The 14,250-nt window shown below is 39.9% G+C and overlaps 1 protein-coding gene across 2 annotated transcripts; it reads left to right on the top strand.

Annotated features, from left to right (window-relative positions):
• The first annotated feature begins 965 nt into the window (after positions 1–965).
• On the top strand, positions 966–2,817 carry LOC116697777 (protein CXorf21). 2 transcript variants are annotated; one of them, XM_032529249.1, is made up of 2 exons: positions 966–1,121; positions 1,616–2,817. In XM_032529249.1, exon 2 carries the CDS (start codon positions 1,618–1,620, stop codon positions 2,638–2,640), a length of 1,023 nt encoding a protein of 340 aa, XP_032385140.1. In that variant the 5' UTR covers positions 966–1,121; positions 1,616–1,617; the 3' UTR covers positions 2,641–2,817. The 2 variants fall into 2 exon arrangements, with proteins under 2 accessions (XP_032385140.1, XP_032385141.1); XM_032529250.1 differs by having other exon boundaries at positions 972–1,114.
• Positions 2,818–14,250: the final 11,433 nt, after the last annotated feature.

The following is a 14,250-nucleotide window of genomic DNA, read 5'->3' as shown; positions in this document are numbered from 1 at the left end:
CTAAACCACGTCACAACCAAACGTTGGTGATTGGATGTGGCAGATCCAGAGGGGCTCTGGGCAGATCCAATAGCTTAAAACTAACTTTAAAACAGAAACTTTAAGGAAGTTAACACTTGTCAATGAAGAATGGCAAGACTCTTTGTACATATTATACCAGGCAAAGCGAGCGTAGCTCATGGTCCCAAATATTGATGGAACTTTCCTAGGCCCTGGAAATAACATATTGGGATTTTTAATTTAGGTGGTGTTCCCCTTTATGAAACACTCCAAGGTCTAAGGTAAATTTACTACAACAGTTATGGCATTTACTTAAAAATGCTAAAGATTGGGCATTGTTTCGAGGAGTATATGGTAGTGGTTACAAAACCGAGCATGAAGTCACACTTCTGCTTTTGGCTGCAGACAAAGTTTACAGGAGGAGCAAAGCTATGAACTCTAAACAGCAGTGATTAGACTAAAAAGCTTAAATGTTCTCACAGAGAGGTAACTTAATATTTGTGGTGTGACTTATCAGAAAACAAAAACAGGAATCAGCATCTGTCCGCCTTCTGTTTTTCTGATCATTTTCATATTAATTATGACTTTCTTTTCTGCTTTTAACTTTACCTCAATCACACCTGTTTTTTTTTTTAACAAGGAAACAAAACTGTGGTGGTTTCCTTCTAAAGCATATGCTGCGTTCATAAGAATAAAACATCCACCATTTCACTTCATTTGGCAAGAGGAAATAACGCAGATGTACATACATTGTTATGTTAAAGTAAGTAAGTAGGAACTGGAAGGGGTTATGCTAAGACTGTAACAATCCTTTGAAAATAAAAAATAATGTAATTGGCAGGATGATGAGTTGGAACATATGTTAATAATAACCCAGCTGCAGCATTATGTTAGAAATGGGAAGAAAGAATGTATCTTACATTCCCACTTCCTCTTGGGGTGGTACAAAACAACCCTCGCACATGAATGCACTCTTATGTAGATCTTGAATCATATACAGTATACACATTTGGTAGGGTGTATTAATAGAAAATGTAAAGTGCTCTTCTCATCTGTGATAAAGACTGTGGAAGAACACCCTAAGGTGAAAGTTGACAAAGAGACTGCGATTCTGGTTCAAGGTAGGAAGATGTTTGCTACAAAAGAACGTGATTTATCTTTAAGATTGTTACGAGTTAAGGTGCAGGTGCTTTCATAAAATCCTGTTTTGGGGGTTAATATGTTGACCTCCTTTCAGACAGAACTCTAAATGGATCATGAATAGGATACTTTGAAACAGCTTTTAAGGGATAGGGGAGGGATAAGTGATGCAGTCATGAATTATCTGATTTTACTGTAATTCTAGTGTATCATGTTTTGTGCTTTTGTGTTTTATTTGTATTTTTCATGTTTTGTGTATCCTTATTGTAAACTATCTAAAGCAATAGATGATGTGGCACAGTAGCCTATGTGGCATTGCTCCATGCTATTACAGTATGCATCTCTAGATTAATAATAAACTTTAAAATTAATAGATAAATCTATGCTGAGAAATGCATCTTATACACATTGAATACTGACATTTACTGTGTTTTAATAAGTAGGCTAGCGTCTGAGAATATGCTCTTTGTTGCAGCCATGCTTTGCGAAGGAAGATTGTTAAGCATGACCTATGGTGAGTTGGAGGAGCTGGATCCCCTTCCTCCTAAGAAAGCTCCCCAGAGAGCTTATGGGCTGCAGAGAGCAGCCGCTACCCTGGTGCCAGGCTCCATCACACATACTCCCCTCGTTCATCCCAATTTCCCCGAGCTGACAGGTTGTACGGACAACAGGAGCTATTCGGTGGAGTTATACAATTCTCCGCTGCAGTCCTTGGATCTCCACAGTGCCCAGCCAGGGAGACAGATCTCTCTGGAGATAGAGATCCCAGCTCAGGCTCCCTCAGTTGGCGATGCCCCTTTCTTGGTTCCCTCCTTTTGTCAGAGCATCTGCTTTAATTACAGCGACCTCCATATTGGAGGCGACCAGGTGCTGCCTCTATCAACCAATGATGGTGAGCTCCGGATCGGTACTGAAGCCCAGGCTGTAGGCCCTTTCCTCCATTCCTGTGATGTCCCCCCAGCTGTGGAGGATTCTCTCCCAGGACAGACATCTCAGGGTGGACTTCTGCATCCACTGAGGGGGAGTTCAAATCGCTGGAGACTAGGGAGTGCCCGTGATCGGAGTGTTTTGTTGCAGGGGCGTGAAGGTCCATTCTCCAACTCTCTTCTAAATCACTATCTGGAGCAGAAACTTTTAGATTTGTACCAGCAATATATGATGGAGAACATGGCCAGGCAAGGAGCCTTAGGTTCGGATTCGGACCAAGGACCCATTTGCCCTCTGCTGGGCTCAGAGCTGGTCCTGACCAGCCTAGACCAGATCACTCTGCAGTTGAGTCGGGATGGGAACCTGGATGCCGGCCTGGCCAAAGACATGGTCCTCAGCTGCCTGCTGCGGGTGGCTGGTGACATGCAGTCAAGTGAGATCAGCACTCCCTTTCTACAAATGTCAAATGAAGCATCCAGGGAGCAGCTCACAGAGAATAAAGAGGAGCAACCCCAGTGTCAAGAAACTCACTCATCCAATTCGCCTTCTCCTTTTAGTTTTCTTTCCAAATAAGATGAAAATGATAAACTTAATTTCATGATTTTCTATTAGAAACGGTGGTGAACAAATTATATATGTGCTTAACAATTACCTGAATATATTAAAGCTGTATAGTATGCAGCAATGCAAATGGTCTATATCTATGTTCATGTGATGTGCTGTTGTTGCTGCAGTTTTCACTTTCTCAAGGATTATTGTCCTTGAGAAAGTCAGGAACTGAAAATTGTTATTACATTCATCCTTTTCCTGTTTAAATAAAAGACAAGTAGTATGCACATGTTGTGATGTACTGGGAACAAAAACCGACCCGGGCATTTCTACCCACCAGCGGCCCACCAGTGTGTGTGTTGGTGTGTGTGGTGTGTGTGTGTGTGTGTGTGTGTGTGTGTGTGTGTGTGTGTAATGACTGTGATATTGAGAGACTCATATGGGATATACCAATCAGATATTACTATACTGATAGGTGTGAAGGATTTGGAGGATTTTGGCCAAAGAAAATTATCATTGACGCTTGAAGGTGGTTGAGAGAAATGATATAGGCAATTAGGTTTACAATTAGGCTTTGACAATCATGCGGTGATATTACAACTAGATCGGAAGTTTGGTTCAATATACGTGTCATGTGGAAATTTAAAACTTTCCGTGCACATATACTTAAGAATTACTTTTCCAGTAGGAGACATCTCCAATAGTTTTTGATATAGAATTATAATTTCTTATTGATTTTTTTAACCATAAGTTTTTTGTGGGGAAAAAAACATCTCAGACACAAGTTATGAATTAAAGCCTCTTGAAAGATGTCTGGAGTGGCTCTTTAAGTATGTGGTTTACATACAATACAAAGCAATCATACAAATGCAATCAGCTGATATTGTGCACTTAAATATAAAAGACCAAATCAGGTGCTTACAAATATTTATTGTTGTGCCCAAATATACTGTATATTCCACAAATGTAAACATGTTGGTCATTTAAGTTTATTAAGTTAATGAGTTAATGCAAATCTGCAGTTTAATAAACATTCACAAGGGGGAAGCATTATCACCTAATTTATTAACCGCAATGACTTTGACACCCACCTTCTACTCTATTTTCCTTTCATTCCTCCCGTCCTCTACTTGTCTACCACCCCCCCCCCCTCACCCCCCCCTCACCCAACATCCATCCATCTAGCTAATGCTTCCTATCATCTGCACCCTGCTAATCTATGATGTCATCAGGACTGGGTTGTAAATCAGGCAGTCGGCTATTGAAACCAAATGTAACACTGTGTCTAATACCAATTCCTCTACGGTGTAAACAAAAAACAATCTTGAGATAAGGTTATCTACCCTGTATGATTTATTTTGGGAAAATATTGCACATGCACAAATGGGAAACTCAGCAGGGCTGCAAACCGATGGATTTGCACACTTAAAGAGACATGTTATTTTTTTGTTTCCCCCTATTCAAAGTGCTTTGAAAGACCAGCGACTTCATTCCAGCTCAGTGCAGCCATGGCCTTCTGAGCCAGTGTTTGATCAGCTTCCTTGTTTCCTGTCCAAACAGAGAGCCACAGAAGGAAACTGTTTTTACTGAGCTGAGTGCCGCAGTCGGAGCCCTGTGAAGTCTCAAGGCCACAGAGACACGTTTGGTATTTCTGCTTCTATCCGTATTGAACATTCCAGGTACAAGGAACCGAATCCTTACAAACCTAAACAAAAAACATGCTCACATACAAATATGATTTACCAGATGCTAAGTGGAGAAGTGCGAGCACATTAAAACTGATTTCCACAGACCCTGGGAAAATTAAAAACAGACCTCTTGTTTAAGCAGAGGTTAAGAATTGTTTACAGGGCTGGAAGTAAGTACCCCCCCCCCCCCCCACACACACACACACACATTTATTAAACTGTCAACTTGTCAAAAGCTTGAAAAATAGCTCAGTGGGTTTACTTATTTGGGTGCAAATACAGCATCTATATAGAAGGGCAAAGATTTTTTTCTCTTAAAGAAAAAGTGAAACTAAGGTCAAAGAATGAAGTAGAGGCCATGAAATGAGAGGAAGTACAGAGATAGATAAAACGAACAGTAAGCTGTAGCGATTTAAAAAAAATGGAAGAATCTAACCCACACTTCTCTTATGGTCTAGCGAAGAAACTTACAGGGAGGTTGAAGTGTTGGAGCGTCTTTCAGAGGTTCATAAAGTAATTTCCTTGTCACAAAGAGCTTTTAACATGAAGGGCGGTAAAGACAAGGCCACAAGATTCCATATCAAAGCCAAGGTCCCCGATACACTCTCACTATTGTGGCTTTAATGCTCTGTAGCACTCTGTGGCTTGCCTTTATTTAAAAAGCTTTTAGTCTGAAGCCTTGCTAATTGGAACTGTCATATACTGTTTACTTATATTTTTCCTTCTTTGTGACTGTGCGGTTCAAAAACCTTTATCACAAAAAGGTCTATTGATCAATTGATATTGTCAATATCTTTTCTTTTCCCCCCCGAGAGATACATTATTAACATTATTTGGATGCGTTCCCCATCTCCGTGTTTGTTTGTAATTGTTTTTCCAGTGTTTGCAATTGTTAAATGTATATATATAAAAAAAAAGAATTATTCAAATTAGTTTGCACATAAATATTTTAATGTAAAGCTGTGAGACACACACACACACACACACACACACACACACACACACACACACACACACACACACACACACACACACACACACACACCACACACACACACACACACACACACACACACACACACACACACACACACACACCACACACACACACACACACACACACACACACACACACACACACACACACACACACACTTCAGACTACAGTTGATGTGTCAAGGCAACTAATTCAATTAAGTCCAGAAGCTGAACTCTTTCGCCTAATTTCTTGGATGGCCTTGAACAAATGTTTTTTTTTTTTTCTCTCTTCAAACTACATCTACTGGAGCGACCTAATGTCCAAGGGGAACATTTAATGACAGCCCCTGCTCTGTATCTGGCTGATTGACACTGGGACTCGTAGGTGGAGGTACGGGAGAACACACATTTCCCGGTCAGTTAGCCGCTCAAGGTTGCAGGGAGCCCTCAGCAGCGCGGCTGACCCCGGCTAAGCCAGAGCAGACAGAGAAAGACCTTGAGAGACTGCGGGGCAGCAGGATCTGGCGCTCAAAGAGCTGCGGAACATAATGTGATAATGCATGACTATATTTCATAGCGCACAGTACCCTTGTGAACGTGGATTGTGACTGGACGGAAAAACAGATTTTCATCCGCTCACATGTTTATTCTTCTTTACTAGATAACACTATGAACACTATGTTGATTTGTGGACCTTGTTGGTCATATATGCTTCTGCAAAGTAGGTAACGCATGGGTGGGAAAACATTCTCATGGTCTTTTTCTATGTAATCACAAATGGATTATGGTTATTATCAGCCCTGACCCCATTTTCTGGAGCCTTTTTGTCCCCTTTTCATATCATTATGCAACAAATGTCTTTGTTACAAGACCTTTATGGATGAATTTGACTTAATTCTGCTACCCAGTTGTTAATCCAGCCTTCATTGCTGGGAGGCAGTTTCAATTCATTATTTCCTGAAAGAAATTGTTCTGTCACCGTTTGGGCAATGTATAATATATATGATCTTTCTGTTAAAGTCTGCCTTGATTGATCCAAAGAAAATACTTTTAGGACGCATTTAAGACAAACAAGTACGATGCCTGCCCAGGTAGCTGAGCAACAGTGTCTCCTCTATAAACAGGAAGTTCAACAAGCTCAATAGCGGAGGCCTTGGCCTTGGCGAAAGAAAACATGTATAGAAAGCAATACCTGGAATAGAGAGGTAAATTACAAACAGAGGAGCCAGAATGATGTGCCAAAGCAATTTATGTAGTTAAGCAAGGCCAATAGATGAATTTGAAAGATAGAAGTTTTTTTCCAATTATGCTTCTTTCTTTCTAATAAAAGAATCTCGGAGGAGATTCATACGGGGGAAATTTGACATGCTTTAAACCAGTTGTCATCAGTTAAATGCTTTGTTTAGACTAACAATGCTCACAAGTCTCACATCATTGGTACAACTTGAATCTGAGCTGTTATTAAAGCCCAGCACTCACCTATTTTGTATTTGAAGCTCACTGGGCAGAGTAAAGACAGAGATTATATATACACACAATTATGAGGGCAGCCAGGCTGGCAAGGTTACTTCTAAATCCGCTCAAAGAGGCACTAGCTGGAAAAATCTTTTTTTTTTTACAAAACTATAATCAGCTCTATATGCTTGTGTACCTTTGGAAGTGTACATGAAAATGTGTCATTCCAACATATTCCTTTATGTCCCCCATATTCCATAACGATAAACATGAGCACTAGGGCTCCACCAAATGCCTTTTTATATTTTCTTTCTTACATTTAAAGCTTCTATTGAGGTTTTAGCAAACTAAGCTTTGTGTTGATTAGTCTCTCCACTGTTCGGATTATCACCAACTCAGGTTTAGTCAAAATAAAACCTTAATTCACAGTAAAATGTGAAAATATGCTGCTGGCTCTACACACTGTTTTTCCCTGTTGTTCCGCTGTTGTTGTTGTACTGAGCAGTGGCTCTCACCTGTTCTTTGGAGGCAGATCATTACATTAGCAAAATAAAAAAGGACAAAAATCCCCCCAAAGAAAACACCAGCTGTGTACTGAGCCAACTGACAATATTTCTGTCCAATTGCCCAATTGTAGGGCAGCATTCGAACGATTTAGAATTTGAATGCCAACATTATAAATGAAGCGTCAAACTATTCAGTACAGCCCTCATGAGCTCTGTACAGTAGTTATTTTGAGTCAATCCCACGTGTCATGCCACCAGAAATATTCCCTAACACAGTCAGTAGTTGAAAACAGTCTCCAACAAATATGCTATTTACTCCTGTTTGAGTAAAAGAATTTGCTAAAAACTACTGTGCCAAGCTGTTTCAGGGAATTTGTCAGACTCATTTTAAAAGACGTCACGCAAAGGTCACAAAATATTGAAAGGCAGAATAGTGTAGAATAGTGGAGGAAGATTCCGAACATTTAAGTAAAAGTTGCAAACAAAATGATCCATCTCAAGCAGAAAATCCTGCATTTCAAACTATAGAAAAAGCAACAAAATGTGTTTAAGTATAAAAATTACTGAAGCTGTCATTATGATGAAAGTATTAAATTACTAATGCATCAACGTGTAATAAGCATTGTAAGCTGGTTGAGGTGGAGCTAATTTCAACTACTCTTTGGTTTAATCTTTAGCAATCATGTTTCATGAGTTTACTGTAAATACTTTGTATGTAGAAACATTTATCTGCAAAGCAACTATAGCAATCAGATAGTCATGGAGCAAAAAGATAAAGAAAAGAAGAAAATTATATTGCCATCTGACATGTAGTAGAGTAGAAGCATTGTATAAAATAGGAAAATAAAGAAAAACATTTGTCTGAAAGTGATTTCTGAGGTTTTCAGATGAGTAATTTCACAGCTTCAATTGCAAAAAAAAAAGTTTGATACTTTAAGGTTGATTAGAAAACATAGAAAACAGTGCATTTTCAAGGATATTTAAAAACACATATTGCAGAAGCAAAGCAGTCAGACAGCATGATTCATAGCCAGCCATTGCTGCCAACAAATCCTTCACAGAAGTATAAGATATGAGTTTGTTGTTGCTCAAGGTGCGCAAGTCTCAAATGAAGGACACCTCACTGACAAATATAATGAGCATTTTAAGGGGATGGGAATGATAACGAGTTGCTGCATTTCATCACTCAAAGACAAAAGACCAGTCAAACTTCTTTTCATCCTTTATTCTTATTTTAAATGTTTGTTTCACACATCAATGTCTTTTCCCACACCTTGGTCTTGACCTTATGTGAGCCCTTCCCTGTTTTCCACTCACCCCCTCATCCTCACCTCTTCCCACAGTTCTTCCTGGCATGCTGACATTGTTATTGGTGTCATAATTTACCTCTTTATGCAAACATGACCCTGTCCTCGATATGCTGTAAGGCTAAAATAGTCATACTGTAGTCACTGTGAGACCAATAAAGAAATAGAAGGAGGGACATAAATTATTGCTCCCCATCTAGAGTAGTTCATATTTCACTCAATAGCTTTTCCACACATCCCATCACACACGCACCGATGTATGCGTGTCTTACATGCGTTGTCAGTAATGGCTATACATATGAAAAAGCAACATTATTCTATAGTGTGACATATATTTAGATAAGATAAAATGATCGTCAAGGACAAGCAGAGCTAAAAGAAAAGGGCAAGGGATGAATGAAGGCAGGGATAGGGGATATGTATAAATCTACATTTTAATTGCTGTTATGTTCAGGGTTTGTACACCTTTTACAAGGTCAAATTCAAGCACTTTCAAGGTCCATTTTAAAGCTTTTTCCAGCACCTTACACAACCATAAATTACATACCCATAGTCAAAAATATTATCTAGTGTTTTTTATCATATTAAAAAGACATTAAACAGTCAAAATTGTGTCTTGTAAGCAGAAGGATCCGATATTTAGGCAAAACACAAGTTTTATTTTTCAAAATGTATCACTGTCTAAGTAGACTTTACTTGCTATCTAACCAGCCTAACCTGTAAAAAATAATTTGTATTAATTATGTTTATTCTCAATACAATTATCAGTAAGAGGCTGAAAATGATAGTGGTCAGTTAACTATGTTGCTGTGTAAATCCCGAATGATCACTTTTAAAATGTTTAATCTCTTCAAGGTTCATAACATAAAATACAGTAAGACAGCTATGGAGAGTAGCACTGAGTGGGAGGATTTGAGCCAAATGACATGCAGCTGGGTCATTCTGTGGTAAATCAGACTAAATCCAGGAAAGCAACTGCACCCTTTTAGATTCTGCTCAAAGTTTATGCTAACCTTATGTCAGTCTTTTCACACTTTTGTTTCTCCTAAATCTAGGGCATGCTGTACAAACTTGTAATGGTTCAGTCATTTTGACATGTTTATCTTCCACCATACAAAGTTTGGGCTGCCTGTCTCTCTCTTTAACCTGTCTCGCTCTCTAACCTGAATAATACCTTTCATTATGGCCAGATATTGCTTCCCAGATAATGTGATTTTTAGGCTGTAAAACTGAAGTCATTTCAAGAGCTGAAAATATGAACACATAGGATTTGAACAGAAATATTTTATAGGCCAGGGTTTTGGGACGCATTCTGGATATACAGCTACAAGGTTTGAACAAAATCTGAGACAGTAACAACAACAACCTGTAATTCCATTTTAACCAAGAAGACCAACAGCGCACAGGCACCTGCCTGGGAAATGGCCAGTATTAATTTAAAAAAAAAGTATTTAATTGCGAAGACATACATGTATCTACTGGAGTAGAGCAGTGTAAATATTATATAAGGCCATCCTCAACCTTACAGTAGGCTACTAGCTACGCAGCTAGTAATGTTCACTCAGCGTTTTGTTGTCAAACTGTGTGTAAAAAGAGCAGTGCTGTTAAATCACCGGATTCAGTTACGTACGGTACCGTCTGGATGGTCATAAGGTAACGGTAGGTAGCTAACATTAGCAGATAAAATCTAGAGGAAACACTGCAATAATAACAACATTATCACAGCAAGTACTCTCCGTCACTGAGCCTGCAAATTCCTTGCTAGCAGTTACTAGGGTAAACAAATAGACGCTAACGTGTACAGTTGGCTACTACGGTTGGCTTACTTGAAAAGTCTATGTGTCATACCCTTCATGTGACTCGAAAGCGCAGACACTCCCATTGTAAAAAGCTGCACGTCTTTTTTGCAGACTTTACAACAGGCAACTTGTTGGGTTTGAAATACAGTTACAATTTCAAGCATTCAAGCATTTTATCCAAAATTCAAGCACTTTTCAAACCTTTAAAACACAACATCAAAATTCAAGCATTTTCAAGGATTTCAAGCACCCTTATGAACCCTATATATAATGCATTTGTACAATGCTTTTGATGAGTTAATACTTTGTGACTTGCAGGGGACGGCACGTGTGTGATATTGGGAATGAACAGTAGTGAGGAGACTGAGGTGAACCTAACAGAGCGGCACTGGGGGACTGTATGGATTCGGCAGCACATGCACACTCATGAGGGCTTGACCTTGGCAGCTTCACCCTCTTCTCCTCCCTCCTCCTTACATGTTGACGCCCCCAGGGTCCTACTCAACCTTGACTAATTAGCTCACGTCCCAATGGCATATGTTCAACAGGCAGTAGTCAGGCAGTAATGGCTTGTTGTAATCCTTTTAATCTGACTTTGGGATTGTGTTTTTAGGAAAATAAATATCAAGATGCTATAATCAAGATTATTTAAATTATGGATTAAATAACTAAATGTAGGCTATATGAAGGGGGGTCACACGTACAAACGCACATCACCTTACTCTGCAGTTCCCCTCAGCTTTGGATTTTTGACCCACAAACGTTATTTTTTTCAATTGTTTTTTAATTATTGTTTGTTTATTAGCGCTAAAGAGAGGACTTGGTAGAGACCAAAAACAGAACCAAAAAGGTGAGTTCACACCATACAAAGTGAATTTGTCATGCCACGCAAATATGCAAACTCATTGTCATCATCTGTGGACACCAGAACTCTACAACTCAACGTCCATACTGTACAGAGACAAGGAGAACAATGAGCAAAGCCATAGGACTACATGGAGGTTCTGAAAATATGTATTTGTAATCAGTTGTATTTTATTAAGAACCAAATTAGCACTAGCCTCATGATGTAACTAACGTAAAGGAATTTACTAAAATTTAATTTATTTTAAGGAAAGTACTCCAAAAATCACTTTGTTGTGTTTCTGCTGCCAAAATTGAACAAAATCATAAAAATAAAAAAAATAAAGAGTTCAAAAGCCTTGGCCTTTCAAAGTCATGCTACTCTGCACAAATAACCAATAGCAGAGACAGAATAACTAAGTCATTAACATTGCTATACATTAGACTCAATTTCTTATATGTATGGTGATGGCGCAGTAAATATGACACATGCCTTTAGTGTGAGAGATCCGTGTTTGATTCCACACCACATCAACCAATATGTCCCTAAGCAAGACACTTACCCCCAGTTGCTACAGAGGTGTGCAACTTCTGATATATAGCAATTGTAAGTTTCTTTGGATAAAAGTGTCAGCTAAATGATATGTAATAATTAGTGCTGTCAGTTAAACGTGTCGTTAACGGTGTAATTTGTTTTTTGTCACCAGATTAACGTTCTTTTTGGCCTAGCGAACTGTAGTTTTTCCACATGCTGTCGCAACAATTAGTAACATTAGAAAAACTACAACACCCCACCGGATCTTGCTAGAGTGGAAACAAAACAACAGGCTGTAGCGGCTTCTACAGCTACTAATTGCGTCTCTGTAGCACAACGTTTGTTTTTACCGCTAGTTGCTACGAAAAAGCTTACTACAGGTATGCTACAGTCAAGAGACCATGGGAGGTTAATGTACGTTACTCAGCAACAGGTGAACATAGTGGTAAGGTTGCACAATAACGTTAAAATGATTTGAACTTTTAGTGAGGAACAAGTGAATTACCTGTATATATGAAAACTGTTTTATCACATGCATCCGTTTTTGTTATACATAGTACGTACACACACCACACACACACACACAACCACACACACACACACCACACACACACACACACACACACACACACACACACACACACACACACCACACACACACACACACACACACACACACACACACACACACACACACACACACACACACACACAACACACACACACACCGATTATTAGGAACACCTGTTCAATTTCTCATTAATGCAATTATCTAATCAACCAATCACATGGCAGTTGCTTCAATGCATTTAGGGGTGTGGTCCTGGTCTCCTGAACTTCAAACTGAATGTCAGAATGGGAAAGAAAGGTGATTTAAGCAATTTTGAGCGTGGCATGGTTGTTGGTGCCAGACGGGCCGGTCTGAGTATTTCACAATCTGCTCAGTTACTGGGATTTTCACGCACAACCATTTCTAGGGTTTACAAAGAATGGTGTGAAAAAGGAAAAACATCCAGTATGCGGCAGTCCTGTGGGCAAAAATGCCTTGCTGATGCTAGAGGTCAGAGGAGAATGGGCCGACTGATTCAAGCTGATAGAAGAGCAACTTTGACTGAAATAAGCACTCGTTACAACAGAGGTATGACCCCACCAGGTACCACTCATCTCCACTACAGATAGGAAAAATAGGCTACACTTCACAAGAGCTCACCCAAATTGGATAGTTGAAGACTGGAAAAATGTTACCTGGTCTGACGAGTCTCGATTTCTGTTGAGACATTCAGATGGTAGAGTCAGGATTTGGCAAAACAGAATGAGAACATGGATCCATCATGCCTTGTTACCACTGTGCAGGCTGCTGGTGGTGGTGTAGTGGTGTGGGGGATGTTTTCTTGGCACACTTTAGGCCCCTTAGTGCCAATTGGGCTTCGTTTAACTGCCACGGCCTACCTAAGCATCGTTTCTGATCATGATCATCCCTTTATGGCCACCATGTACCCATCCTCTGATGGCTACTTCCAGCAGGATAATGCACCATGTCACAAAGTTTGAATCATTTCAAATTGGTTTCTTGAACATGACAATGAGATCACTGTACTAAAATGGCCCCCACAGTCACCAGATCTCAACCCCACAGAGCATCTTTGGGATGTGGTGGAACGGGAACCTCGTGCCCTGGATGTGCATCCCACAAATCTCCATCAACTGCAAGATGCTATCCTCTCAATATGGGCCAACGTTTCTAAAGAATGCTTTCAGCACCTTGTTGAATCAATGCCACGTAGAATTAAGGCAGTTCTGAAGGCGAAAGGGGGTCAAACAGAGTATTAGTATGGTGTTCCTAATAATCCTTTAGGTGAGTGTACACACACACACACACACACACACACGTTTTACAAGTAAACCTACTGTAGCTCCTAGACCTTCTGATAAAGGAGGAACAGTTGAGGACTTTTAAAATCTGGGTCAACGTTGAAGTGAGTCCTTTGATAAGAGCAGAGCTGGTGCACAACCAACTACAGCGTAAAACAAGCAATCCACACAGTGGATCTCAGATTGTAGACTGGGAAAATGACCCACAGATGAACTTGGGTGATTTCAGTCATCTGTGGAAAGAAACTACATGGATGGTACAAGCCATACCTTCTTCAGGCTCCACACTGTATGAGGTTTCCCATAGTCTATTCAGCTACATACATGAGTGAATAAAAAATCCTGGATAACGTGGTTTAATTAGTGTTAATGTCAAACATGTCCAAATAACTAAATAAAACACAATAAAACACAATACAAACACAATAAATACAGCATCAACACACAGGTGGTTTGTGTTGGCAGCTGGTTGCCAAGCGGTCTGGCTGAACTCAAGACTCCCATGCTTGGAGTGGGGGTGGGGGTGGGGGGGGGGCAGTGATTGCAGTTTGAGGGGCATCATGCCCCAGATCCATGTCACTGTGGCTCATCCCTCCTTGTATTCACCCACAACTGGGATCTCACTTAAAAGACTACCTTAATACAGAGCAG

The sequence above is a fragment of the Etheostoma spectabile genome, chromosome 11, assembly GCF_008692095.1.
Source record: "Etheostoma spectabile isolate EspeVRDwgs_2016 chromosome 11, UIUC_Espe_1.0, whole genome shotgun sequence".
NCBI classification, from domain to species: Eukaryota; Metazoa; Chordata; class Actinopteri; order Perciformes; family Percidae; genus Etheostoma; species Etheostoma spectabile.
This window is presented reverse-complemented; position numbering and strand designations above follow the sequence as displayed.